This window comes from Gasterosteus aculeatus, chromosome 21 (assembly GCF_964276395.1).
Source record: "Gasterosteus aculeatus chromosome 21, fGasAcu3.hap1.1, whole genome shotgun sequence".
NCBI classification, from domain to species: Eukaryota; Metazoa; Chordata; class Actinopteri; order Perciformes; family Gasterosteidae; genus Gasterosteus; species Gasterosteus aculeatus.
The window spans coordinates 20,608,482-20,632,554 of record NC_135708.1 but is presented as its reverse complement, the minus strand read 5'-3'; the positions used below and the strand labels follow the sequence as shown (position 1 = coordinate 20,632,554).

At 48.1% G+C, this 24,073-nt stretch overlaps 1 protein-coding gene across 15 annotated transcripts in view; it reads right to left on the bottom strand.

The window, feature by feature from the left end:
- The window catches only part of LOC120814841 (uncharacterized), a 35,943-nt gene that overhangs the window by 6,269 nt on the left and 5,601 nt on the right, over positions 1 to 24,073 (bottom strand). For 12 of the 15 annotated variants that reach the window (XR_013454205.1, XR_013454206.1, XR_013454207.1 and 9 more), the window contains 31 exons: positions 23,729 to 23,839; positions 23,200 to 23,310; positions 22,909 to 23,007; positions 22,700 to 22,810; positions 22,514 to 22,624; positions 22,330 to 22,440; positions 22,047 to 22,157; positions 21,474 to 21,584; positions 21,106 to 21,210; positions 20,870 to 20,980; positions 20,684 to 20,791; positions 20,407 to 20,517; positions 20,192 to 20,302; positions 19,830 to 19,940; positions 10,300 to 10,410; positions 10,088 to 10,198; positions 9,907 to 10,017; positions 9,410 to 9,517; positions 8,923 to 9,033; positions 8,511 to 8,621; positions 8,318 to 8,428; positions 8,011 to 8,121; positions 7,815 to 7,925; positions 7,521 to 7,631; positions 6,545 to 6,652; positions 6,091 to 6,201; positions 3,241 to 3,351; positions 1,200 to 1,310; positions 892 to 993; positions 515 to 616; positions 326 to 439 (listed from right to left, as the gene is read on the bottom strand). Coding sequence is in view for 11 of the 15 variants with exons in the window: in XM_078096335.1 (XP_077952461.1) it covers positions 326 to 439; positions 515 to 616; positions 892 to 993; positions 1,200 to 1,310; positions 3,241 to 3,351; positions 6,091 to 6,201; positions 6,545 to 6,652; positions 7,521 to 7,631; positions 7,815 to 7,925; positions 8,011 to 8,121; positions 8,318 to 8,428; positions 8,511 to 8,621; positions 8,923 to 9,033; positions 9,410 to 9,517; positions 9,907 to 10,017; positions 10,088 to 10,198; positions 10,300 to 10,410; positions 19,830 to 19,940; positions 20,192 to 20,302; positions 20,407 to 20,517; positions 20,684 to 20,791; positions 20,870 to 20,980; positions 21,106 to 21,210; positions 21,474 to 21,584; positions 22,047 to 22,157; positions 22,330 to 22,440; positions 22,514 to 22,624; positions 22,700 to 22,810; positions 22,909 to 23,007; positions 23,200 to 23,310; positions 23,729 to 23,839 (3,399 nt within the window). In the remaining 4 variants the exon portion in view is untranslated. The remainder of the gene's footprint in view (positions 1 to 325; positions 440 to 514; positions 617 to 891; positions 994 to 1,199; positions 1,311 to 3,240; positions 3,352 to 6,090; positions 6,202 to 6,544; positions 6,653 to 7,520; positions 7,632 to 7,814; positions 7,926 to 8,010; positions 8,122 to 8,317; positions 8,429 to 8,510; positions 8,622 to 8,922; positions 9,034 to 9,409; positions 9,518 to 9,906; positions 10,018 to 10,087; positions 10,199 to 10,299; positions 10,411 to 19,829; positions 19,941 to 20,191; positions 20,303 to 20,406; positions 20,518 to 20,683; positions 20,792 to 20,869; positions 20,981 to 21,105; positions 21,211 to 21,473; positions 21,585 to 22,046; positions 22,158 to 22,329; positions 22,441 to 22,513; positions 22,625 to 22,699; positions 22,811 to 22,908; positions 23,008 to 23,199; positions 23,311 to 23,728; positions 23,840 to 24,073) is intronic. The other 3 variants (XR_013454208.1, XM_078096344.1, XM_078096342.1) reach the window with 2 other exon arrangements.

Here is a 24,073-nt window from a genome sequence, read left to right as displayed (position 1 = left end):
CGGACGCGCCCACACACACACACACACACACACACACACACACACACACACACACACACACACACACTGTCGGGATGGTTCAACAGAAGTAGAGGAAACAGATCGGATTATTCCGATGAGTCGAAATGAGCACGTTGTCATATATATATGTATATATATATATATATATATATGTATATATATATATATATATATATATGTATATATATATATATATATATATATGTATATATATATATATATATATATATATATATATATATATATATATATATATATATACACATATATTGTGTTGTCGGAGGCGGGTCATGTGACCACCCACCTGACTGGCGAGGGCAGCGGCGGCCTGTGAGTGCCTGAAGGACAGACAGTCCAGCGGGTTGTACTTGGGCCTCTGGCCCTTTAGGTCCCTGTCGAAGCTCTCCTTGTACTTCACCTGGGGAAGGTGAGGTTATTTAGCGGGGGGCTTTCCCGATGCATGCTGGGTAGACTCTGCGTGTCTGTGCGTTACCTGGCTGGCCAACTTTGAAGCCTCCTTCAGGTGCTGGATGTCGGTTCTGTCCAGCAGAGACACGTCGGGGTGGACGGGCTGAGGGACGCTCTTGTAGGACACCTGTGGAGACGCACACAGGAAACAACACACACGGTAAACAACACACAACTAACAACACACACGGTAAACAACACACAACTAACAACACACACGGTAAACAACACACAACTAACAACAGCATCCAGAAGGAGGAAGAGGAGGATGAAGAGAAAGAAGAAGGGAGATGATCTTTCTTCTCACTCAGATGACGCAGCTGGTGAATGGTGACGGTTGTCATGGAAACACATTTTGGACGGGTGGAGGTCACACACACACACACACACACACACACTCACGTCGCTGGCCAGCTTGGCGGCGTTGGCGGCGTGGAGGATGTCGGGCCGGTCGGCCCCCGAGCTGTAGAGGCGGAGCTCCTCGCGGCCCCTCCTGTAGCTGACCTGAGACCAGCAGTTATCAGTGACACCGGGCGCAGTGGACGCGGTCGCCGCGGCGACGCCATTAGATTAGAACACAGTTCTGATGCTTTGACTTCGACATGGTGTCGATTTATGGGGAATAAAACCTTTTTACTCCAAAAGGTCGACAAACGTAAACAAGATCGTTGCACATTTACATATTTAAGGAAAACATGTTGAGTGTTTACTTCACTCTGCTTCCTGGTGACCTCCATGGCGTGCTCCACCTCCGGCAGCGCTCCCATGGAGGAGTAACTCGACTTCCCCTTCTCACGGTTATACTGCTCCTTATAGGACTTCTACACAGGGGGGAGGAGAGGAGGGGGAGAGGAAGTAAGGGGAGAGGAGGTAAGGAGAGAGGAGGTAAGGAGAGAGGAGAAGGGGGAGAGGAGGTAAGGAGAGAGGAGAAGGGGGAGAGGAGGGAGAGAGGAGGAGGGGAGGGAGGTAGGAAGGAGAGAGGAGGTAAGGAGAGAGGAGAAGGGGGAGAGGAGGTAAGGAGAGAGGAGAAGGGGGAGAGGAGGGAGAGAGGAGGAGGGGAGGGAGGTAGGAAGGAGAGAGGAGGTAAGGAGAGAGGAGGAGGGGAGGGAGGTAGGAAGGAGAGAGGAGGTAAGGAGAGAGGAGGAGGGGAGGGAGGTAGGAAGGAGAGAAGAGGTAAGGAGAGAGGAGAAGGGGGAGAGGAGGGAGAGAGGATGTAAGGAGAGAGGAGAAGGGGGAGAGGAGGTAAGGAGAGAGGAGGGGAGTAAGTAAGGAGAGAGGAGGCAAGGAGAGAGGAGAAGGGGGAGAGGAGAAGTGGGAGAGGAGGTAAGGAGAGAGGAGGAGGGGAGGGAGGTAGGAAGGAGAGAAGAGGTAAGGAGAGAGGAGAAGGGGGAGAGGAGGGAGAGAGGAGGAGGGGAGGGAGGTAGGAAGGAGAGAGGAGGTAAGGAGAGAGGAGAAGGGGGAGAGGAGGGAGGAAGTAAGGAGAGAGGAGGAGGGGAGGGAGGTAGGAAGGAGAGAAGAGGTAAGGAGAGAGGAGAAGGGGGAGAGGAGGGAGAGAGGAGGAGGGGAGGGAGGTAGGAAGGAGAGAAGAGGTAAGGAGAGAGGAGAAGGGGGAGAGGAGGGAGAGAGGAGGAGGGGAGGGAGGTAGGAAGGAGAGAAGAGGAGGAGAACGTAGAAGGAGGAAACTTCACTCAACAAATGTGAACCTGCTTTCTTCTTCTTCTACTTTAAACATTGTTGTTTAATAAAGACATTTATTGGTATCAGCTGATCACCTTCATTTGAGCGTCTTTGTGAACAGGAAACCACACAAACAGACTGTCACAATAAAAGCTTCGCTAACAAAGACATCACAGCGCATGCAGACTGGGGGGCGTCAGGCGGTCCGTTGCCGCGGGGATGTCTACGCTTCACGCTCCAGTTGGCGGCACATTGCTCGGTCAGTAGACCGCGTTGACCTTTGACCTCCTGTCTGACACACTTATGCAGCTCACTTTGTATACTTTAGCCTTAGTACACACAGGTGTGTGACCACAACAGGTACGTGTGTGTGTGTGAGGAGGTGGTGGTGTGAGTGTGTGTGTGTTTATGTGTGTGTGTAGTAGGTCAGTGTCCTCAGGCGACGGAGCATCACACAGCAGCGCTTTGTTTCCAGGCCTAAACGATGCAAACACTGTGTGTGTGTGTGTGTGTGTGTGTGTGTGTGAACGGGATATTATACAAAATGTAGTCTTACTTTTGCCTCATATGGTTTAAAGTGAATACTTAATGATACGTATAAGGATATTTCTACTTCCAATGAGGAGTAAACATACCTTCAACATGTGTTTAGTCCCATAGGCTTTAGTTAAAGTATGTCTTTTATATCAAAGAACATTATTTATATGCATCTATACACAGAGATAAATATAGTTCAAATGAATGTTCTTACCTAAAGTATCATTATTGTTTCACTCAAAAATGTACTTATTGTTCACAGAGGGACCTTGTCACAAACACGCGATGACCTCACACACACACACGATGACCTCATACACGTGCGATGACCTCACACACACGCGATGACCTCACACACACGCGATGACCTCACACACACACACGATGACCTCATACACGTGCGATGACCTCACACACACGCGATGACCTCACACACACGCGATGACCTCACACACACACACGATGACCTCATACACGTGCGATGACCTCACACACACACACACGATGACCTCATACACTATGACCTCGGGGACTCACGTCGCTCTGCGTCTTGGTGAGCTCTCTGGTGAACACCGTGTCGATGGTTTCTGGCATCATGGCGTACAGACTGCAGCCGGCCTCCTTCCTCCCGTCCTCCCGGTACGCCTTCTGCAACGCATTGTCAACAACAACAACAACAACAACAACCAGGCGATGAGTCAGACACAACATGTTTCCTACCAACTTGTTCCCTACCAGCTCGTTCCCTATGTTCGCTACCAGCTCGTTCCCCATGTTCCCTACCAGCTCGTTCCCTATGTTCCCTACCCCTCTGTGCAGCTTGTTCCCTATGTTCCCTACCAGCTCGTTCCCCATGTTCCCTACCAGCTCGTTCCCCATGTTCCCTACCAGCTCGTTCCCTATGTTCCCTACCCCTCTGTGCAGCTTGTTCCCTATGTTCCCTACCAGCTCGTTCCCCATGTTCCCTACCAGCTCGTTCCCCATGTTCCCTACCAGCTCGTTCCCTATGTTCCCTACCCCTTTGTGCAGCTTGTTCCCTATGTTCCCTACCAGCTCGTTCCCCATGTTCCCTACCAGCACGTTCCCCATGTTCCCTACCAGCTCGTTCCCTATGTTCCCTACCCCTCTGTGCAGCTTGTTCCCTATGTTCCCTACCAGCTCGTTCCCCATGTTCCCTACCAGCTCGTTCCCTATGTTCCCTACCTCGCTGTACAGCTCGTTCCCCATGTTCCCTACCAGCTTTTTCCCCATGTTCCGTACCTCGCTGTACAGCTCATTTCCTATGTTCCCTACCAGCTTGTTCCCTATGTTCCCTACCAGCTTGTTCCCCATGTTCCCTACCTCGCTGTACAGCTCGTTCCCTATGTTCCCTACCATCTCGTTCTCTATGTTTCCTACCTCGCTATACAGCTCGTTCCCTACCAGCTTGTTCCCCATGTTCCCTACCAGCTCGTTCCCTATGTTCCCTACCCCTCTGTGCAGCTTGTTCCCTATGTTCCCTACCAGCTCGTTCCCCATGTTCCCTACCAGCTCGTTCCCTATGTTCCCTACCTCGCTGTACAGCTCGTTCCCTATGTTCCCTACCAGCTTTTTCCCCATGTTCCCTACCTCGCTGTACAGCTCATTTCCTATGTTCCCTACCAGCTTGTTCCCTATGTTCCCTACCAGCTTGTTCCCCATGTTCCCTACCTCGCTGTACAGCTCGTTCCCTATGTTCCCTACCATCTCGTTCTCTATGTTTCCTACCTCGCTATACAGCTCGTTCCCTACCAGCTTGTTCCCCATGTTCCCTACCAGCTTTTTCCCCATGTTCCCTACCTCGCTGTACAGCTCGTTCCCTATGTTCCCCACCAGCTCGTTCCCTATGTTCCCTACCAGCTTTTTCCCCATGTTCCCTACCTCGCTGTACAGCTCGTTCCCTATGTTCCCCACCAGCTCGTTCCCTATGTTCCCTACCAGCTTGTTCCCTATGTTCCCTACCAGCTTGTTTCCTATGTTCCCCACCAGCTCGTTCCCTATGTTCCCGACCTTGCTGTACAGCTTGTTCCCTATGTTCCCTACCAGCTCGTTCCCCATGTTCCCTACCTGCACGTTCCCCATGTTCCCTACCAGCTCGTTCCCTATGTTCCCTACCCCTCTGTGCAGCTTGTTCCCTATGTTCCCTACCAGCTCGTTCCCCATGTTCCCTACCAGCTCGTTCCCTATGTTCCCTACCTCGCTGTACAGCTCGTTCCCCATGTTCCCTACCAGCTTTTTCCCCATGTTCCCTACCTCGCTGTACAGCTCATTTCCTATGTTCCCTACCAGCTTGTTCCCTATGTTCCCTACCAGCTTGTTCCCCATGTTCCCTACCTCGCTGTACAGCTCGTTCCCTATGTTCCCTACCATCTCGTTCTCTATGTTTCCTACCTCGCTATACAGCTCGTTCCCTACCAGCTTGTTCCCCATGTTCCCTACCAGCTCGTTCCCTATGTTCCCTACCCCTCTGTGCAGCTTGTTCCCTATGTTCCCTACCAGCTCGTTCCCCATGTTCCCTACCAGCTCGTTCCCTATGTTCCCTACCTCGCTGTACAGCTCGTTCCCTATGTTCCCTACCAGCTTTTTCCCCATGTTCCCTACCTCGCTGTACAGCTCATTTCCTATGTTCCCTACCAGCTTGTTCCCTATGTTCCCTACCAGCTTGTTCCCCATGTTCCCTACCTCGCTGTACAGCTCGTTCCCTATGTTCCCTACCATCTCGTTCTCTATGTTTCCTACCTCGCTATACAGCTCGTTCCCTACCAGCTTGTTCCCCATGTTTCCTACCAGCTTTTTCCCCATGTTCCCTACCTCGCTGTACAGCTCGTTCCCTATGTTCCCCACCAGCTCGTTCCCTATGTTCCCTACCAGCTTTTTCCCCATGTTCCCTACCTCGCTGTACAGCTCGTTCCCTATGTTCCCCACCAGCTCGTTCCCTATGTTCCCTACCAGCTTGTTCCCTATGTTCCCTACCAGCTTGTTTCCTATGTTCCCCACCAGCTCGTTCCCTATGTTCCCGACCTTGCTGTACAGCTTGTTCCCTATGTTCCCCACCAGCTCGTTCCCTATGTTCCCTACCTTGCTGTACAGCTTGTTCCCTATGTTCCCCACCAGCTCGTTCCCTATGTTCCCTACCAGCTTTTTCCCCATGTTCCCTACCTCGCTGTACAGCTCGTTCCCTATGTTCCCCACCAGCTCGTTCCCTATGTTCCCTACCAGCTTTTTCCCCATGTTCCCTACCTCGCTGTGCAGCTCGTTCCCTATGTTCCCTACCAGCTCGCTCCCTATGTTCCCTACCAGCTCGTTCCCTATGTTCCCTACCAGCTCGTTCCCTATGTTCCCTACCAGCTCGCTCCCTATGTTCCCTACCTCGCTGTGCAGCTGGCTCTGCTCCTTGGCGTGTTGCGTGTCCTTGGTCTCCGGCAGGAGGGAGTACAGACTGTTCACCAGCTCCTTCTTACTCGCCTCCTTGTATTTGCTCTGAGAGAAGAAGGAGACACCTGAGATCAATAACTGAGCGGTTTATGACGCACACATTTTAACTTAATTAATTAAAACGATTATAAAGGATTCTAAAGACTGAATACAAACTCTATGTTGTTATAGCGGTTGGTAGATTAATATGACATAAAATTGTCATATAAAATATAAACAAGTATATATATATATATATATATATATATAAAATTTAGAATATCTGAAAATATGTTTATGTACAAATTCAAATTTGAGGCCCAATGTTGGTAAATGATCAGACTTTATTGACCTGCAGGCTCAATAAAAATCTTTCACCAGGTAAATGTGTTCATCTACTCGTCCTCACCTCGCTGTGCGTCTCCGCCATGTCCTTCACAAACTGAGTGTGCAGCGTCTCCGGCAGCAGAGAGAACAGCGCGTTGGACATGTCCTCTTTGTCCTTCTTGTACTTCGTCTATGATATGAAGCAACACACACCTTGTGGTCAGAAAATACATCCTTTTATGGAGCCATAAAAAAAGAGAACAACAATTTAGAGGGAATAAAAAATCACTTAATTCACAAAGCTTCAAAGAAAAATGTGTCAAAAAATGAAAAATGTGCTTTTCTTTGCATTGAAACTTTAAATATTCTAATAGCAATACATATTTATATACACGCGTGTTTGCCCCACTGCATCACTTCACCTCCTAAAGCCTAGTTTATGGTTGTGCCTTTTCAGAGAGACGCAAGGACACGTAAGAGCCCCTTGCGTGTCCCTTGCGTGTCCCTTGCGTGTCTTTTCACACCTCCTAGCGTGCGTCGACCCATTTTTCTAGACTAGCGAATTGCTCAGCAACACACGCAAGACTTTTTGAACCATGAATTGAAACGAGTTCATCGATACATCAGCATCTCATTTTATTTTATTACTTGTGCACTGCTGTCTTGTTGTCTATTGTCTGTTTTGTGTCTGCTGTCACGCACCAACCGCCAAGACAAATTCTTGTTTGACATATTTTGGCAATAAATGATTCCTGATTTACATTTCAGGTCATTTAGCTGACACTTTTTATCCAAACCGACTCACATTACACTTTTAACCCATGGCTCTTAAAATGTTTGCCCGGTGAGCGGTTCGGGGTTGGGTGTCTTGCTCAGGGACACTTCGGCACGGGACACGGAGCAGCTGGGACTCGGGGCGGTTCCCGGCTCACCCTCTCTACTTCATGCGCCACCGTCGACCGCTGAGCGAAAAGCCGCAGACGCAGAAGCGCATCAGCGCGCGACGCGTACGAGCGTGACGCGCATCCCCTGGTCGTCATGGAAACACAGCGGCTCACCTCGCTCTGCAGCTCTGAGATCTGCTTCAGGAACTGCGTCTCTTTGGTTTCTGCCATTTGGTGGAAAGCGCTGCTGCTGATCTCCAGTCTGCCTTTCTGCTTGTACTTATTCTGCAACACACACAGACGTTCAACTTCACTTTGCAGCGTTTCATCTACAGCGACTCAAAGCTTTCACTCCCCTCTGAGAGCTTTAGTTAAAATAATACAGACTCCATTTAGTTATTTTTCGCGTAAAACATTTTAGGGTTTTTGCTGCAGTGAAGGAGCAGAATAAGCTGTAGATGAAGTCACCTCACTCTGGAGCTCCATGGCAGCTTTGGCTAAGTTCATGTCTCGAGTCTGAGGCAGAGCGGAGTACAGGCTGCTGCTCTGATCCTTCCTGCCGCCCTGCGTGTACCTCACCTGGGGAGGACAGGTGAACGAAGCACAGGTGAGGGACAGAGACAGGGAGGGACAGAGACGGAGGAGAGCGTACGGCCGCCGTTACCTGACTCTGCAGCTCGCTCGCCTCTTTGGCGTGCTGCGTCTCCATGGTTACAGGGAGCTGGTGGTACAGACAGCCGCTCGCCTCCTTCCTGCTCGCCTCCTTGTACTTGGCCTAAGGAGGACATCGGCAGTTAGCCTTGTTGGCTTGTTAGCTTGGTTATGTTCTCCTCCTCAGTCCCAATATGGTCACTTCCTGTTCACTGGCAACGGACGTAATCCAAGATGGCCGCAGCCACGTCCCCAAACGCAATGCTTCAAAACGACGGCCCACAAACCACTTTAAGTAAAAAAAAAAGAAACGTTCTCACCTCACTCTGCAGCTCGGAGACGGTTTTGGCAAACTGAGTCTCTGAGGTCTCTGGGAGCTGCGAGTAGAAACTCTGCGAGAGGCTCCTGACGCCGTCCTCCCTGTATTTACTCTGAACACAAGCACGACACCGTCACACTCCCTCGCAGCGTACCTGGCGCGCACAAAGCGCCCGCGTGCTGCGTTTCCTTTACCGCGCTCTGCAGGTCGGACATCTTGGCGGCGAGCTGCGTCTCGGCCGTCTGCGGCAGCTGAGCGTACAGGCTGGACGCCATGGACTCCTTCCCGCTCTGCTTGTACTTGTTCTGGAGGAGGAACCATCACGGCTTACTCTGCTGCGGCTTTAGCTTAGCTCGATTTAAAGCTACGCACCGGTTACACAATGGCTACATGCTAACTAGCCCCCTCTGGAGACAGAGAAGCTAGCTAGTTGCTAGCTAACTAGCCCCCTCTGGAGACCCAAAGCTCCCATCTCCTGGTGATCTGAGGTCTGCTGATCTGAACTGTCACTCATTTCGGTCTTCAGTCACGTTCTCCCGCCGCACATCCAATTTCTCACCCCTAAAAAAAGTTCTCGTCTCCCAGGAGCCGAAGGCAGAGTCGTACCTCGCTCTGCAGCTCCGTGACCTCTCTGACGCGCCGCGTCTCCAGCGTCTCGGGCAGCCGGTGGTACAGAGAGACGCTGGCCTCCTTCTTCCCGGCCTCCTTGTATTTCAACTGTGGAGCAAAAGGAGGGTGGGGGTCAAAGGTCGTGACAGCAACAATATTAAGAGAAGCCGCCGCTGTCTCTGCCGGATCCAGGAGGCCGCGCTGCAGGACTGAGTGGGTTGAAGAGCAGAAGGAATCCAGCGGCGCTGATAAGGAGCCCGGAATAGACGAGCAACCAGTTTATCTGCACTTATCTACGGCCTGTGAGCCGCGGCATCCCCGAGGAGGCCTCGCCCACAAAGACACACGGGACAAAGGGACAACGTAGTAAATGAATACGTTTCAATTAGAAAATAAACACAATTGTTCTAATTAAAATTGTATTTGTGTAAATAAACTGTCCCAAAGGACGCCGACATCATACGCTGTTGCATGTCGTCCTCACCCCGCTGTGCGTCTCCGCCATGTCCTTCACAAACTGAGTGTGCAGCGTCTCCGGCAGCAGAGAGAACAGCGCGTTGGACATGTCCTCTTTGTCCTTCTTGTACTTCGTCTGGAGACAAAAGGAAGTCGTTCATCAATATACTTCTAAGATGTGATGTCGCCGTGTTTATTTCATATTTATTTAGATAATACTATTAAAACAACTCTAATTTCACTCTAATATTCTATGATATTGTAAAATATATTAAAATCACAGAATTACAGAACAAATTAAGTATTTAACCATCATTTAAATTGAAAATATAATAATTTAAATACACATTAAGACACAAAAGCTCCTTCCACTATAACAACACAAAGGATTATTTATGCATCTTTGGTAACACAATAATTAAACCGCAATGTGACTCAAACTGCATTGCATTTAGAACCATAACGTCTGTTAAATAAATCACATGATTAAATAAAGCAGCCGTACGAGGCGTTCAGGGCCCTCACCTCACTCTGTATCTCTGACAGCTGCTTGGCGAGCTGCGTCTCGGGCGTCTCCGGGAGGAGCGAGTACAAGCTCTTCATCGCCTGCTTCTTGCCCTCTTCTCTGTACTTCACCTGAGGACCAAGCACATGGTTTGTTACAGATAAATAAATGCTCCTTGCCGTCTGTGCGGGAGCTCCTCACCTCGCTGCACGCGTCTCTCTGCTCTTTGGCCAGCTGCGTCTCCGTGGTTACGGGTAGCCGGTGGTACAGAGACGCGCTCGCCTCCTTCCTGCCGTCCTGCCTGTACTTCACCTGCACCAAAGACCAGAGGAAACCACAGGGGGTCAAACGGGAGCTTAAAACCTGGATTCCCCTCTAACGTCCCGCTCCTGTCCGGGGAGGCGTGGTCCCACCAGGCTCTGCAGCTCGGAGGCCTCCTTGGCGTGAACCGTGTCCGCAGTCTCGGGCAGCGTGGAGTACAGCGAGGCGGCGGCGTCTCTCCTCCCCGCCTCTTTATATCGGACCTACAGAACACGACAGAAAGCAGGTTGAGTTGCAGTTGGGTGGATTTAGGTGGAGTTAGATGGAGTTAGATGGTGTCGGTGGAGTTAGATGGAGTTGGGTGGAGTTGGGTGGAGTTATATGGAGTTGGGTGGAGTGGGTGGAGTTATATGGAGTATGATGGAGTTGGATGTTGTGGATTGAGTATGATGGAGTGTGATGGATTTAGGTGGAGTTAGATGGTGTGGGTGAAGTATGATGGAGTTGGGTGGAGTTATATGGAGTGATAATCAAAAGTTATTTTCGTGGGCTTAGTTGGGGGTTTTGCTGTCTTGTCTTGATTTAAGAGTTAGGTAAGGGGGTAAGCAGGATCTGCCAAGCAGGCAGACACGAGTCTGACAGGATGGGGAGTCAGTTTGTGTCCTGGCTGAGGAATGTAAGGTCTGCGGGTCAACTAGAAGATTTACCAGCCAAAGGGGGGTTAGAGACACACCAACACTATTCAACATACACACTCTGTTTACGATGTTTACGTTAAGTCAGGAGTCTGGACATTGGATGTGACCGGATCTTAGATGCGGGAGGTGGAAGGTCCTCCTCTACGCCAGTTTAGGGCCAATAGAAATATTTCCTTCTCTGTCTTTCAAGGGTTATAAAACATGATGTTCTTGCTGATGTTAGTTAGTTGTTCTTCCGGCCTGTGTGCTGCCTGAACTGCTCCTGCCTTTGCAAACGCAGCGCTGATACTTGACCTGTGATCTGACAAATAAATTTTCCAGAACGAGAGAAGTCATTCGGCTGAATTTTTGATAACCCCGACCAGGCTCCAAATCTTGAACACGTATTCTTACAATTTGGTGACCCCGACGTGATTTGCTGACCTGGACAAAGAAAGACGGGGACGTCCGTTTTCCGGACCGAGCCGAAAGGACCAGCGGCGTGGTTCAGCATTGACAACAGGCGCGCAAACAGAATCAGGTGAGCAGACAACCTTTTGTTCTAAATGAATAAAATGTCTGTGATTGGATACTTCTAAAAAGATTTGTTGTCAACTGCAGAATTCGTCTCTGTCCATTGACTGAATAAGGTCGTTATAAGACCATTAAATTTAAAACTAAATTTGAAAATTTCCTGTTGATCACATGTAAAGTATAAGCACATACTCACACTGAATTCAACGTTAGGGAAAGTGAATAAGTGTCCATAGGTTTAGGGATTTAGGTAAAAATATATATAATCTTAGTCGGTAGAAATCCAAGTTACAATCCGTGTGGTACGTAGATACCTCTGGTAACTGCAGTCCCACGTTTGCATGCAGTGGACTGGCAGTTTAGAATAGTGTAGGGATTTAGGTAGGGACTTAGGTAAATACATGAAGAGTTTAAAAAGGAATGACGGGGCTCACTTGAGTTCCCTGAGGTCGACTCTTAGTCTGTAGAAATCCAAGTTACAATCCGTGTGGTACGTAGATACCTCTGGTAACTGCAGTCCCACGTTTGCATGCAGTGGACTGGCAGTTTAGACAGTGTAGGGGTTTAGGTTTAGTTTTAGGTTTAGGTTTAGGGACTTAGGTAAATATATGAGGAGTTTAAAAAGGAATGACGGGGCTCACTTGAGTTCCCTGAGGTCGACTCTTAGTCTGTAGAAATCCAAGTTACAATCCGTGTGGTACGTAGATACCTCTGGTGACTGGGGTCCCACGTTTGCATGCAGTGGGCTGGCAGTTTAGAATAGAGCAGGGATTTATGTTAATCTTAGTCTGTAGAAATCCAAGTTGCAATCCGTGTGGTACGTAGATACCTCTGGTCCTGCAGTCCTACTCGTGTGATTCTTGGACTGGCAGGTTAGAATATTAGATGAAGAAATAAGGACACAGGGAAAGATTTGTTGTTTTTCATACTGGGAAATGTGTGGGTGGTTGGTGTAACTCCTGGTGTTTTACCGAACCTGGAAGCTGTGCGTATCAGGACTTGAAAAAGGACTGAGAATCCGACAGTGAAAAGTGTTTGACCGGATTACACATCTGTGGGGATATGTATTAAAGGGTAAAAGGGAAAATCATAGTTAAATGATGGTGGTATAAATACGAGAGAAATAAAACAATACGAGTGAACTGGTGTTATAAGCCTCAACAATCGAGCGCTGTATTCCTCTAATACAGTAGAAGGTTCTTGATTGGGTTCACAGTATTGGGCATTGAGTCCTTTCTCTTGTGTTCAAAAACCACGTGTGAATAAATAAATAACCTGTGATGAAAATGGAGGAAACAATAACGATATGGGAGAGGTGTAAAGAAGGCACTCTGGGTTTTGCCCTATTTAAGACTTATAAGAGACATATGGATAAAACCCTAGAAAAAGATAGGAAATGTGTAACAAAAATATGTGAAGTGGGTTGCACAGATGCAGGAAAGAGGAATGTTTGGAAGGGAGACAGATTCTCAACCAACAGGCGAGCAGCTGCAGGACCATCTTAGGATGGCGAGAAGAGGAAAAGACCAAGCGCATGCGCTCCTTGCCGGTAAGGGGAGATTTTGTGGAAAAGAGAAGTAAAGTGCAGAAAAGGCAGATGAGTTCTTAGTGGACTGTAGAACATTTCTGGGAGAAATAAATGCGGTATTCGTGAGTAAGACGGCAATGCAGTTGCCGCAAACCAAAGCAGGAGAAGAGAAAGTGCATGAGACCGGTTGTAAATCTAGTGCGCCTCCTCCCTACTCGACAGGCCCATATGCGGAGGCTAATCGGTTGTTAAATGAACCACATCAGATGCCACTGAGGCAAGGGAAAGCTACTAATCCAGGAGAATCTCAGGTTTTGGTAGTTCAAAAAGGGTTGTTACAGGTAACCCCATACCCACATGAAGAGAATGATGGGGTGGAGAAGGTTTCTGCTTTTCTCTCAGAGACGCTACAATATTTGGAGGACAGGCCCCAGCCGGAGCCTCTCGATTGGAGTAATCCTAACACAACACAGGGTCACTCGACAGTCGTAAAGAAGCGGCAACCCGAGCACAGACCTATGACCTCATTTAATGTAGGGGGAGGAAGAGTTGCAGGAGAAGAAACTTTGTTAGTCATAGCCCAGGCAGAGCGGCAATCAATCACCCGGCGTGGATAGGATGAGCGGGGGAGGCAGGTTGAGTCAGAGGATGAGCCTGGCCCTGCAGATGATTGGGACGAGGAATTTCAGGAGCATGGAGCAGAGCTAGAGTCACAAAAACCACAGTCATCTACTCCGATGGAGCGCCATGAGACAGGGGGTTAAGAGGTAATAGGAACAGATATTATCAGGGGAATGCAGCCAGAGCAAATGTGCATCAATGTAATGATTTGAAGTCAAAAATTAGACGGGATGCTCAGGCCTCTCATCAACTACCACTGTTAACGGCTATTTGTGGAGACGGAAGTGAAAAAACAACATATGCGCCACTCGCATTGTCAGACCTAAGCATGATAAAGCTCGCATTACCTAAAATAGAGAAGGGTGGTGCAGCGTGGATTCGTGGGTTCCTTGCTCAGTGTGCGGGTAGTGTTCCCGGTTTGGGGGATCTTAGAAGAATTTTTGTGGCGTGTGCCTCACTAGCTGACCTCCAGAAGTTAGAGGGGGAAGCCAGGACCTCTGACCTCCCTGACGGGGAGCCTCTGGCAAATTGGGTGTCAGTGCTCTGGCCAAAGCTCAGACTCCAATATCCTGTGAAGGTGGCTACCACAGAACTCACTTATGTTCCCCCACACGACAGTGAGGGTGGAAATAGTTATCTAAGGAGAGTCAGAGAATTATGGGACAAAAAGTTAGGGGAAGATGTCATGGATGATCACATAACCGAGCTTCTTTTTCGCGGCGCCATAGAGTCATCTGTCTCGGAGACAATGAAGACCCAACTAAGAGGAATAGTGGGGTTGTCTGACATGAATTTTGATGCTTGGTCCTCACAGATTAAACACTATGTGGACCGGAGCAAAGAAAAATATGATAAGGAAAAGGGTGAATTAAACAATATTCAGTTACAATTGGCGAAAGCACAGCTGAAGGAAAGCAGAGAGAAGGTGAACCAGGGCAAGAGTGAAGCCAAACAGATGACCCAAACAACAGCGCCATCTCAGGGGGGAAGGGCCACCTCAATATGACCCTTATCCAGACCCCCCTCCCTTCCCATGTGCGCCAGCCTGCCAGCAACCACAACAGGCCGCGTACACTCCTCCACAGGCTTACTATCCCCAACCTTATGCCCCGCGACCACAACACATGATGGGGGCCCCACTGTACGGTGGCTTCAGGCAACCGAAAAGACAGTGGGTAGGGGGAAATCGTGGCCGAGTTCCAAACAATTTAGGGCAGTTTAGACAACGACAGAATACTTGTTTCAGCTGTGGGCAGCTTGGACATTGGTCCGACGCATGCCCCCATCCACCTCAGGGTCAGAGGCCTCAGTCCAACCCAGCTCAATACCCTTATGATATCTATCCACCACAAGCACCACATACACTACAACAGGGTAATAGCCTGCGGCATCAGGCCCCAGGTCATCAGCAAATGCCATAGGGGTGCCCAAATCCGACGGCTGACGGTAACCTGTTCCCAGAACCCATGGTGACTCTGACAATCAACGGAAGAGACATTTTGTGTTCCCAAAATATCATTATGCAAATGACGAAGGGATGTATCACTGTAACATTCCCGGATGGGACACAGCAACGATGTGCCACACCCCACTCTTATGGCCACCAGTTGCTGCAAGCTGAAGTTCAACAGACGCTGAATGCAGAGGTCTGGTGGGGGAGAGTGGAGGACTATGATCGAACTGTTCTGCATGAGACTGTCCGCCGTTGGGGCCCATGGTTCAAGGTATTACACCCGACTGAACCACCTGCGGATCCTCCTCATTGCACGATGAACTATTCGCTGTCTCCTGATGAGAACTATGACACCCTGTGGAGTGGACTTGAGTTTGAAAGCGAGGTCCATGGACATCCTGCTGTTAAGGTCCGAGAGATCTATGTGGGGAAACAAGGTGTGGCAGCTGCGGTGGAACTAACCTCTGAGTTACAAGTTCTATATGCGCTACAAGAGACCTCTGCTCCTCACATCACCTTGCTCATCCAAAGCGGAGGAGAAGCCAAGAACATGGGGCCGATGGTTGAAGCGGGGGTTGATGCCACGGACTGGGTGCCCACTCAAAATGTTAACTTACATTACTCTCAGGCTAATGACATGTACCGTATTGCACATACCTCAGAAGTAAAACTTATACCAGAGAAACACCTGCTAAGCCGCACACATGGTAGGGAAAATACTGACCATGAGAACACACAGCTCATGCTAGATGATTTTCCTGATACATTTTGAAAAAAAAGGGGGAGCTGATGTGGGATTGATTCCAATGGCCCCAGTGGTAATTGAATTAAAAACCGGAACGGTCCCAATTTACCGTCCTCAGTACCCCTTAAGGGAGGAACAAATCGCAGGGATAGAAAAAACAATTGAAGTGTTGCTGCAGGCAGGTGTATTGGAGAGGACGGGGTCCCCCTGGAATACCCCGATTAACCCGGTCCCTAAACCCGGGAAGCCTGACTATAGAATGGTGCATGATTTGAGGCTCGTCAACAAAGTTGTAGTACCAACTCACTATGACACCCCAAATCCTTATACAATGTTAAATGCAATAGGCCCTGATAAAAGATGGTTCACCTGCATTGACCTGGCGAACTCTTTTTTCTGTGTCCCTCTAGCTGTGCGCTCGAGACTAATGTTTGCGTTTACGTATAAGGGGTGCCAATATACATATACGCGGTTACCACAGGGTTATGTGGACTCACCATCGATTTTTAACCATGTTCTGGAGACCATTTTGGCCGAGTTGGAACTACCAGAAGGAGTTGTTTTACTACACTATGTGGATGACATCCTGCTAGCAGGGACTAGTTCAGAAACGATTATGTCCGCTACCAGAACGGTTCTGCAGTGGTTACAGGAAAACGGCTTCAAAGTGTCTAAATCGAAATTGCAGATTGGGAGACAGAAGGTGAATTTTCTGGGGAGAATTGTGTCACCATCAGGGCAAGCTATGACTGACACACAGAAGTTGTCCATTTTGCAACATCCTCGACCCACGACGGTTAGAGAAATGATGAAATTCTTAGGACTTGTAACATGGAGCTAGAATATTATACCTGATTTCTCGGTGCAGGTGGCTCCTTTGAGGGCGCTAATATTGGGTGCAGGCTATAAAAACTGCTCAAAGCCTTTGGTGTGGATCCGGGAGGCGGAGACTGCATTTATTGCCACCAAGCAGGCCATGGCCGGCGCAGCCACGTTGCACCCCCCTGACTACTCGAGACCCTTCCATCTGGATGTTGATGAAAAGAACGGATTTGTGAATTCCGTTCTGTTTCAAAAGGGGGGGGTAACACAGATCGTAAGGTTTTGATGTATTATAGTGGTAAGCTGGATAACGTGGAAATAGGGCATCCCTCGTGTGTCAGAAACGTAGCTGCTATTGGAAGAGCGTTGATTAAAACGGCCCATATAACAATGGAACACCAGACTGTTGTGCACACATCGCATGGAATAGTTGCGTTCTTACAGTCAAACGCGTTCACACTTTCCACGGCAAGACAATCAGTCATTGAAAATTAAGAGATAAGGTTGTGTAAGATTTAAATGAGGAATGAAGGTGATAAGGAATTAGGAGAGTTGTTGTATATATTGTCCATTTTTTGGATTAATGTTTGTAGTTTTTCGAGTTTTCTCCTAAATTCAGAGATGGGCGGTAAATTGTTGAGTGCTGCTATTGAGTGTATAGTGCACGATACACTTGATACAGTATCTTGATGATGGAAGCAAATGTCTGATCAAAGGAACATTTATAGCACCAGTACACGAAATATGGAAACTTGTTACAGACGGTCATCCTGTAATGTTCAACAAGTAGTACACCCTTACATTTGGACACGCTAACCATGAGAGCTTGGTGATCTATCAGTAATGAATGAATGGATTGGATCAAACTGAGCATGAGCTGAGTTGTATCTGCAAGTAACAGACATGTCTCCCACCCTCTGCTTTGCTTTTGGGCTGAAGAGCAATAAAAGTGGAGATTAACACTGAAGGCTGGACTTGGAAGTTTCCAAGTTGAGGGCAAGAGGTATTTGTTGGTATGCGTCGATCCTTTTTCTAGGTGGGTGGAGGTGATCCCCACATAATCAGAAAGAGCAGCAGACGTAGTAAAATGGCTGACCAGAGAACTAATACCCAGATTTGGTATTCCAGAAGTCATACGATCGGATAATGGTTCACACTTCTCGAACGCTGAACTACAAGAAATAGAGAAAACGTTTGGGATCAAACATAAATTTGGGGCAGTTTATCATCCTCAGTCTCAAGGGCTAGTTGAGAGAGCTAACAGAAAGAAGGTTTGGCTAAAGTCTGTGCTGAAACGAAGCTGACGTGGGTGGCAGCCCTGCCAATAGTGCTGTATGGGATAAGATCATGTCCTAACTCTAAGTTAGGGATAAGCCCCCATGAGGTATGAACGGGAAGAAAGATGCCTAGTCCGGTAACAACCACTTTGCCTACCACTGTCAGCCCATTGCAGTACCAACATGTGGAAATATCTGACTATATGAGAATGTGTAATAATACTGTGATGAGTATCTCTCAACAGGTGACAGAGATCCTTTCTGAAGAAGAAGGAGAGTGTGCACCAGTGGAGGTGGATGACTGGGTACTACGTAAAGTAGCCAGATTCAGTTGGACTGATCCCCGCTAGGAAGGTCCATACAAAGTTGCAGAAGTAACCACGCACTGTGTGATAGTGTGCCGAGAGGGGTACCTGATCAATACAAGTTAACGGATCGGATAGCGGCCGGATGGGAATCATTGTTCCCTTTTTATAACTGTAAACAAAAATGTGGATCGACTAAATTATGTACATTTCAATATCCAGCGGCTCACTAATATGACAAGAGATGCTCTGGAAGGGGTGCACAGCCAACTATCGGCCACCTCATTGATGACTTACCAGAACCGAATGGCTTTGGATATGTTATTAGCTGAAAAAGGAGGAGTGTGTGCGATGTTTGGCCAAGCGTGCTGCACTTTTATCCCCAATAACACCGCCCCAGATGGATCCTTTACTAGACCATTACACGGACTAAGAGCCATGTCTGTTGAATTAGCTGAACACTCTGGTATAGACGGCACCGTCGGTAATTGGTTTGGTAAATACTTTGGACAATGGAAGGGCTTCTTACTGTCAGTTTTTCTGACCTTAGTAATCGCAATAGTGGTTTTTGCCCTTTGTGGATGCTGCTGCATCCCCTTTATCAGACAACTATGTCTCCGACGCATCACCTCTGCAATAGATGCTAAAATACCCCTGCCATACCAGATGGCTTTGTTACATGAAAGGATCCAATTGTTAGGGCCGGAGGAGATTGGAGAGGAGATAGGTATGGTAAGAACCGACTTCGAGGGACCTGAAGAAGAAATCCTTTTAGGTTCAACATTCCTGTCCGCGTGATCTGCTAACTGTTGCACACATCATATATAGTGGATGCATACACGTAGATGGTGTGATATTTCTAGGCTAGGATGTATTCTGTGTCTGTTATACTCGGTTTAGATTTTTTGTACTGTTTAGGGATTTCCATGACTGCTGCATTCACCCGTATTCACTGATATAGATATTTAGCGTTTAGATTGGTGGTTTCTTTTGATTTTTTTTTGGTTTACATAATGAATTATGTAAAAAGGGGGAATTGATAATCAAAAGTTATTTTCGTGGGCTTAGTTGGGGGTTTTGCTGTCTTGTCTTGATTTAAGAGTTAGGTAAGGGGGTAAGCAGGATCTGCCAAGCAGGCAGACACGAGTCTGACAGGATGGGGAGTCAGTTTGTGTCCTGGCTGAGGAATGTAAGGTCTGCGGGTCAACTAGAAGATTTACCAGCCAAAGGGGGGTTAGAGACACACCAACACTATTCAACATACACACTCTGTTTACGATGTTTACGTTAAGTCAGGAGTCTGGACATTGGATGTGACCGGATCTTAGATGCGGGAGGTGGAAGGTCCTCCTCTACGCCAGTTTAGGGCCAATAGAAATATTTCCTTCTCTGTCTTTCAAGGGTTATAAAACATGATGTTCTTGCTGATGTTAGTTAGTTGTTCTTCCGGCCTGTGTGCTGCCTGAACTGCTCCTGCCTTTGCAAACGCAGCGCTGATACTTGACCTGTGATCTGACAAATAAATTTTCCAGAACGAGAGAAGTCATTCGGCTGAATTTTTGATAACCCCGACCAGGCTCCAAATCTTGAACACGTATTCTTACAGGAGTTGGGTGGAGTTGGATGGTGTGGATGGAGTGTGATGGATTTAGGTGGAGTTGGATGGTGTGGGTGGAGTATGGTGGAGTTGGGTGGAGTTATATGGAGTTGGGTGGAGCACCTCGCTCTGCATCTGGGACAGCGCTCTGGAGCGCCGCGTGTCGCTGGTCTCTGGGAGGCGGGAGAAGGCGCTGGAGCTCCGCCCCTTCTTCCCGCTCTCCTTGTACTTGTTCTGGAGAGAAAACGCAACAGGTGTTTTATTCTGAAAGGGTTTGTGATTAAAACAAATACTGAAACACACTTCAGGTGTTTGTGGACTTTAATTTAGACAACGACCGACTAAAAGGTTGTGATGTTTTATTGAAACTAGCAGCAGCGTATGAGTGTGTGTCTGTGTGTGTGTGTGTGTGTGTGTGTGTGTCTCTGGGTGTGTGTGTGTGTGTGTGTCTCTGGGTGTGTGTGTCTCTGGGTGTGTCTCTGTACCTCACTCTGGATCTCACTCGTCTCTCTGGCTTTGTGTGTCTCTGAGGTGTGGGGGAGGAGAGCGTACAGAGACGACGTCCTCTCCTTCCTCCCCTCGTCTCTGTACTTCTTCTGTCAGCAGAAAAGAGGAAACATTGATGCAACAAAAGTTACAATAATAAAAAGATGAAGCAATGAACCAGAAACATCGTCTGAGGAGACAAAGAGAGACTCACTTCACTCTGGAGCTGCGTGGCCTCTTTGGCGTGTTTGATCTCCAGAGTCTCTGGAAGTTTAGAGTAAAGAGAAGAAGCCGTCTGCTGCTTCCCAACCTGCTTATACTTCACCTGACACACACACACAGACACACACACACACACACACACACACACACACACACACACAGACACACACACACACACACACACACACACACACACTTGTAACACTATGACACCAATAAGAGGACCCTTGTTGTTGTTGACATCATAGGCTGTTGCATGTCGTCCTCACCTCGCTGTGCGTCTCCGCCATGTCCTTCACAAACTGAGTGTGCAGCGTCTCCGGCAGCAGAGAGAACAGCGCGTTGGACATGTCCTCTTTGTCCTTCTTGTACTTCGTCTGGAGACACAGAAGATGTTTGGACACAGCGATGAATGTGCACAGAGGATGAAGCAGATGAAGCAGATGTGCGATCACCTCGCTCTGGATCTCCGACATCTGTTTGGCGAAGTGCGTCTCCGCCGTCTCCGGGAGGAGGCGGTAGAGCGGCGAGGACGCGTCCTCCTTCCCTCCCGCTCTGTACTTCACCTGCAACGCAGAGACAGCTGATGCAGCGACGCCATCGTGGCCGATAACGAATTAACTGGGGTTCACGGATGAGTGACAGCTGTGATTGGCTGTGCGTGGTCACGTGACCCGCGGGGTTTCTTCACCTGGCTCTGCAGCTCCGTCACCTCCTTGGCCCGCTCCGTCTGCAGGGTTTGAGGAAGGGTGGAGAACAAAGATGCCGACTGCTCCACCTGGTCTTTGTACTTCAGCTGCAGACAAACAACGACAATAATTTAGTCCTTAAAACGTATATTTCAAAATAAACTTCAAATACCAAAAGTAAAAGACATTTCATATAATTTATTATTGATGGTTATTGACGCATTAACATATTTTTATGAATGTTTCTAATGTTTTACAAACGTTTAGTCGTCACAGTTCTTCATGAAGAAGCTGCACTGGCTTCAGATGCACATGAGGCCGATCGTGTAGACGGTTGTGTGTACATGTGTATACATGTGTGTACATGTACCTGGCTCTGGATCTGAGAGGCCTCTCTGGCGTGTTGTGTCTCCAGCGTCTCGGGCATCACTGAGTAGAGACACGTGCCGGCGTCGCGCCGCCCGGACGTCTTATACTTGCTCTGAAAAACACAAACCGACCTTTGGTTTCTTTTGGGAAACTCTTTTATTCTTTATTTTAATTGATTTGATTGGTTTTCCTTTTATAAGTAGAAGTTCATGAGAAAGTTTCAACACACAAGAATAATACAACTAGAATTAATAAGTATAGAGTATTAACAAGTATTGAGTATTAACAAGTATTAATAAGTATTGAGTATTTATACGTATTGAGTATTAACAGGTAGAGTATTAACAAGTATAGAGCATTAACAAGTATAGAGTATTAACAAGTATTAATAAGTATTGAGTATTAACAAGTATAAAGCATTAACAAGTATAGAGCATTAGCAAGTATAGCGCATTAGCAAGTATAGAGTATTAACAAGTATAGAGCATTAATAAGTATTGAGTATTAATAAGTATTGAGTATTAACAAGTATTAATAAGTATGGAGTATTAACAAGTATAGAGCATTAGCTCACTTGGCTCTGCAGCTCCGTCACACTCTGAGCAAACTGCGTCTCTGCGGTCTGAGCCAGCTGCGAGTAGAAGCTGTGAGGGAGGCTCCTCGTCCCGGCCTCCTTGTACTTGTTCTACATCAGGGAGCGAATAAACACACACGGGCAGACAGAGGTGCTACTTTACTTTAGCGGTGAAAGCGGCGCCCCCTATGGTCCACACCGGTAGTGTGTGTGATGCGCCTCGTGGCACTAAAAACATGTAACTCAATCGGCCCGAGGATCCGCGGCGACGCCTCGCTCTCACCTGGCTCTGCATGTCGGAGAGCTCTCGGGCGAGCTGCGTCTCCGAGGTGTCGGCCAGCCGGCCGTAAGCCGGACTCGACATCTCCTCCCTGCCAGCCGCTCGGTACGAGATCTGCAGGTTAAAACCACCGCAGGTAAAAACACACGGGAACACGGGGGGGTCATTACCTGCTGTGAGACCTCACCTGACTCTGGAGCTGCGAGGCCTCTTTGGCGTGCTGCGTCCCCAGAGTCTCGGCTAGTCGGTGGTACAGAGACGTGGACGCCTGCTTCCTGCCGGCCTCTTTGTACTTCACCTGAGAGACGAGTCACCTGGGATTTTAATTCTCATGAATCCAGCTGAAATGAGGAGGAACGTTTTGTGAACGCACCTCACTCTGCATGTCCGCCTGCCCCTTTGCATGCTGGGTATCAACGGTGTCGGGCAGCAGGGAGTACAGGGCCACGCTCGCCTCCTTCTTGGCCTCCTCTTTGTACTGGACCTTGTGAGGGGAAGAGGAGCCGTGATGAATGATCTGAGCTACAGAAGCGTCACTGTGTTGTTTGTGTGATGCGCGAGGACGCAGGAAGCCGGTCGCACCTCGCTCAGCTGCTCCGTCTGTCGCCGGGCGGCGAGCGTGTCCTGGGTCTCCGGCATCAGGTGGAAGAGGGCGGGCTTCAGGCTCTGCTTGTACTGCAGCTGGAACGATACAGGGCAAAGGTCACGAGGTCACGGATAAAACACATTGATGCTGATGCTGAACTTTGTTATTAGAGCTAAAATCAATGTCTTTTTAAATGGGCTCTGGTGGTAGAAAACAATTATTTTTATGAGGGTGTTAAAACAACATTAACATCAGCGGGCAGGGGTCCAGATGTTGACTGTGCTCACCTGACTCTGCAGATGTGAGGCCTCTTTGGCGTGCAGCGTGTCCAGCGTCTCCGGTAGAGTCGAGTACAAAGAGCCGGCGGATTCTTCCTTTCCTGCTTCTCTGTACTTCATCTACAAGAAACATGTACAGAAAGGAGCCTGTTGGTTTAAAGCTTGTAAAGAAATCACAACCCTTTAAATGTTGCTTCAGTTCAGAATCTTTTCCAAAAGGTTTTGGAATGATTATGATAATTTTTCGTTTTGCCAATTTTGGGGAAAAGATGTTTTGGGACGTTTTGGTGTTTTTTTTTATCCTCAAAATCTTTTCATAAAATTATCTTCCAGGATTTTGTTTCTCCCTAAAACATTTTGGGAAAAAAAATAATTCTGGAAAAACTTTTCTGAAAAGAATCCTGGGAAAAAAATTCCGGAAAAAATATGATATATTATAATATATAAAAAATTGCAAAACATTGTTTCCCCCCCAAATCTTTTTTTGCTGTTTTTATCTCTGTAGCCGTTGACCATCACACAAACGTGTATTACTCACCTCGCTCTGCAACTCTGACGCCGCTTTAGAGAATCGAGTCTCGGACGTTTCCGGAAGCTGCGAGTAGAAACTGTGAGAGAGGCTCCGCCTCCCGTCCTCCTTGTACTTGATCTGGAAAAGACGGAAACCTCAAAGAGATTTGATTGACAGATATCTCGCGTTTATTTCATCTCCCTACGACGCGTCACAGGGTGAATTCATGAATCCTGGTGATAATCTGTCTGATCACAGGACGGATCCGGTCATCATTTAAACATTGTGGGAGGAGCTAAAAGCCGCCTCGCTCTGTAGTCATTCAGAGGAAAGAGAAGCTTCATGGACGACATCTGCGAATCCCAAAGGTTG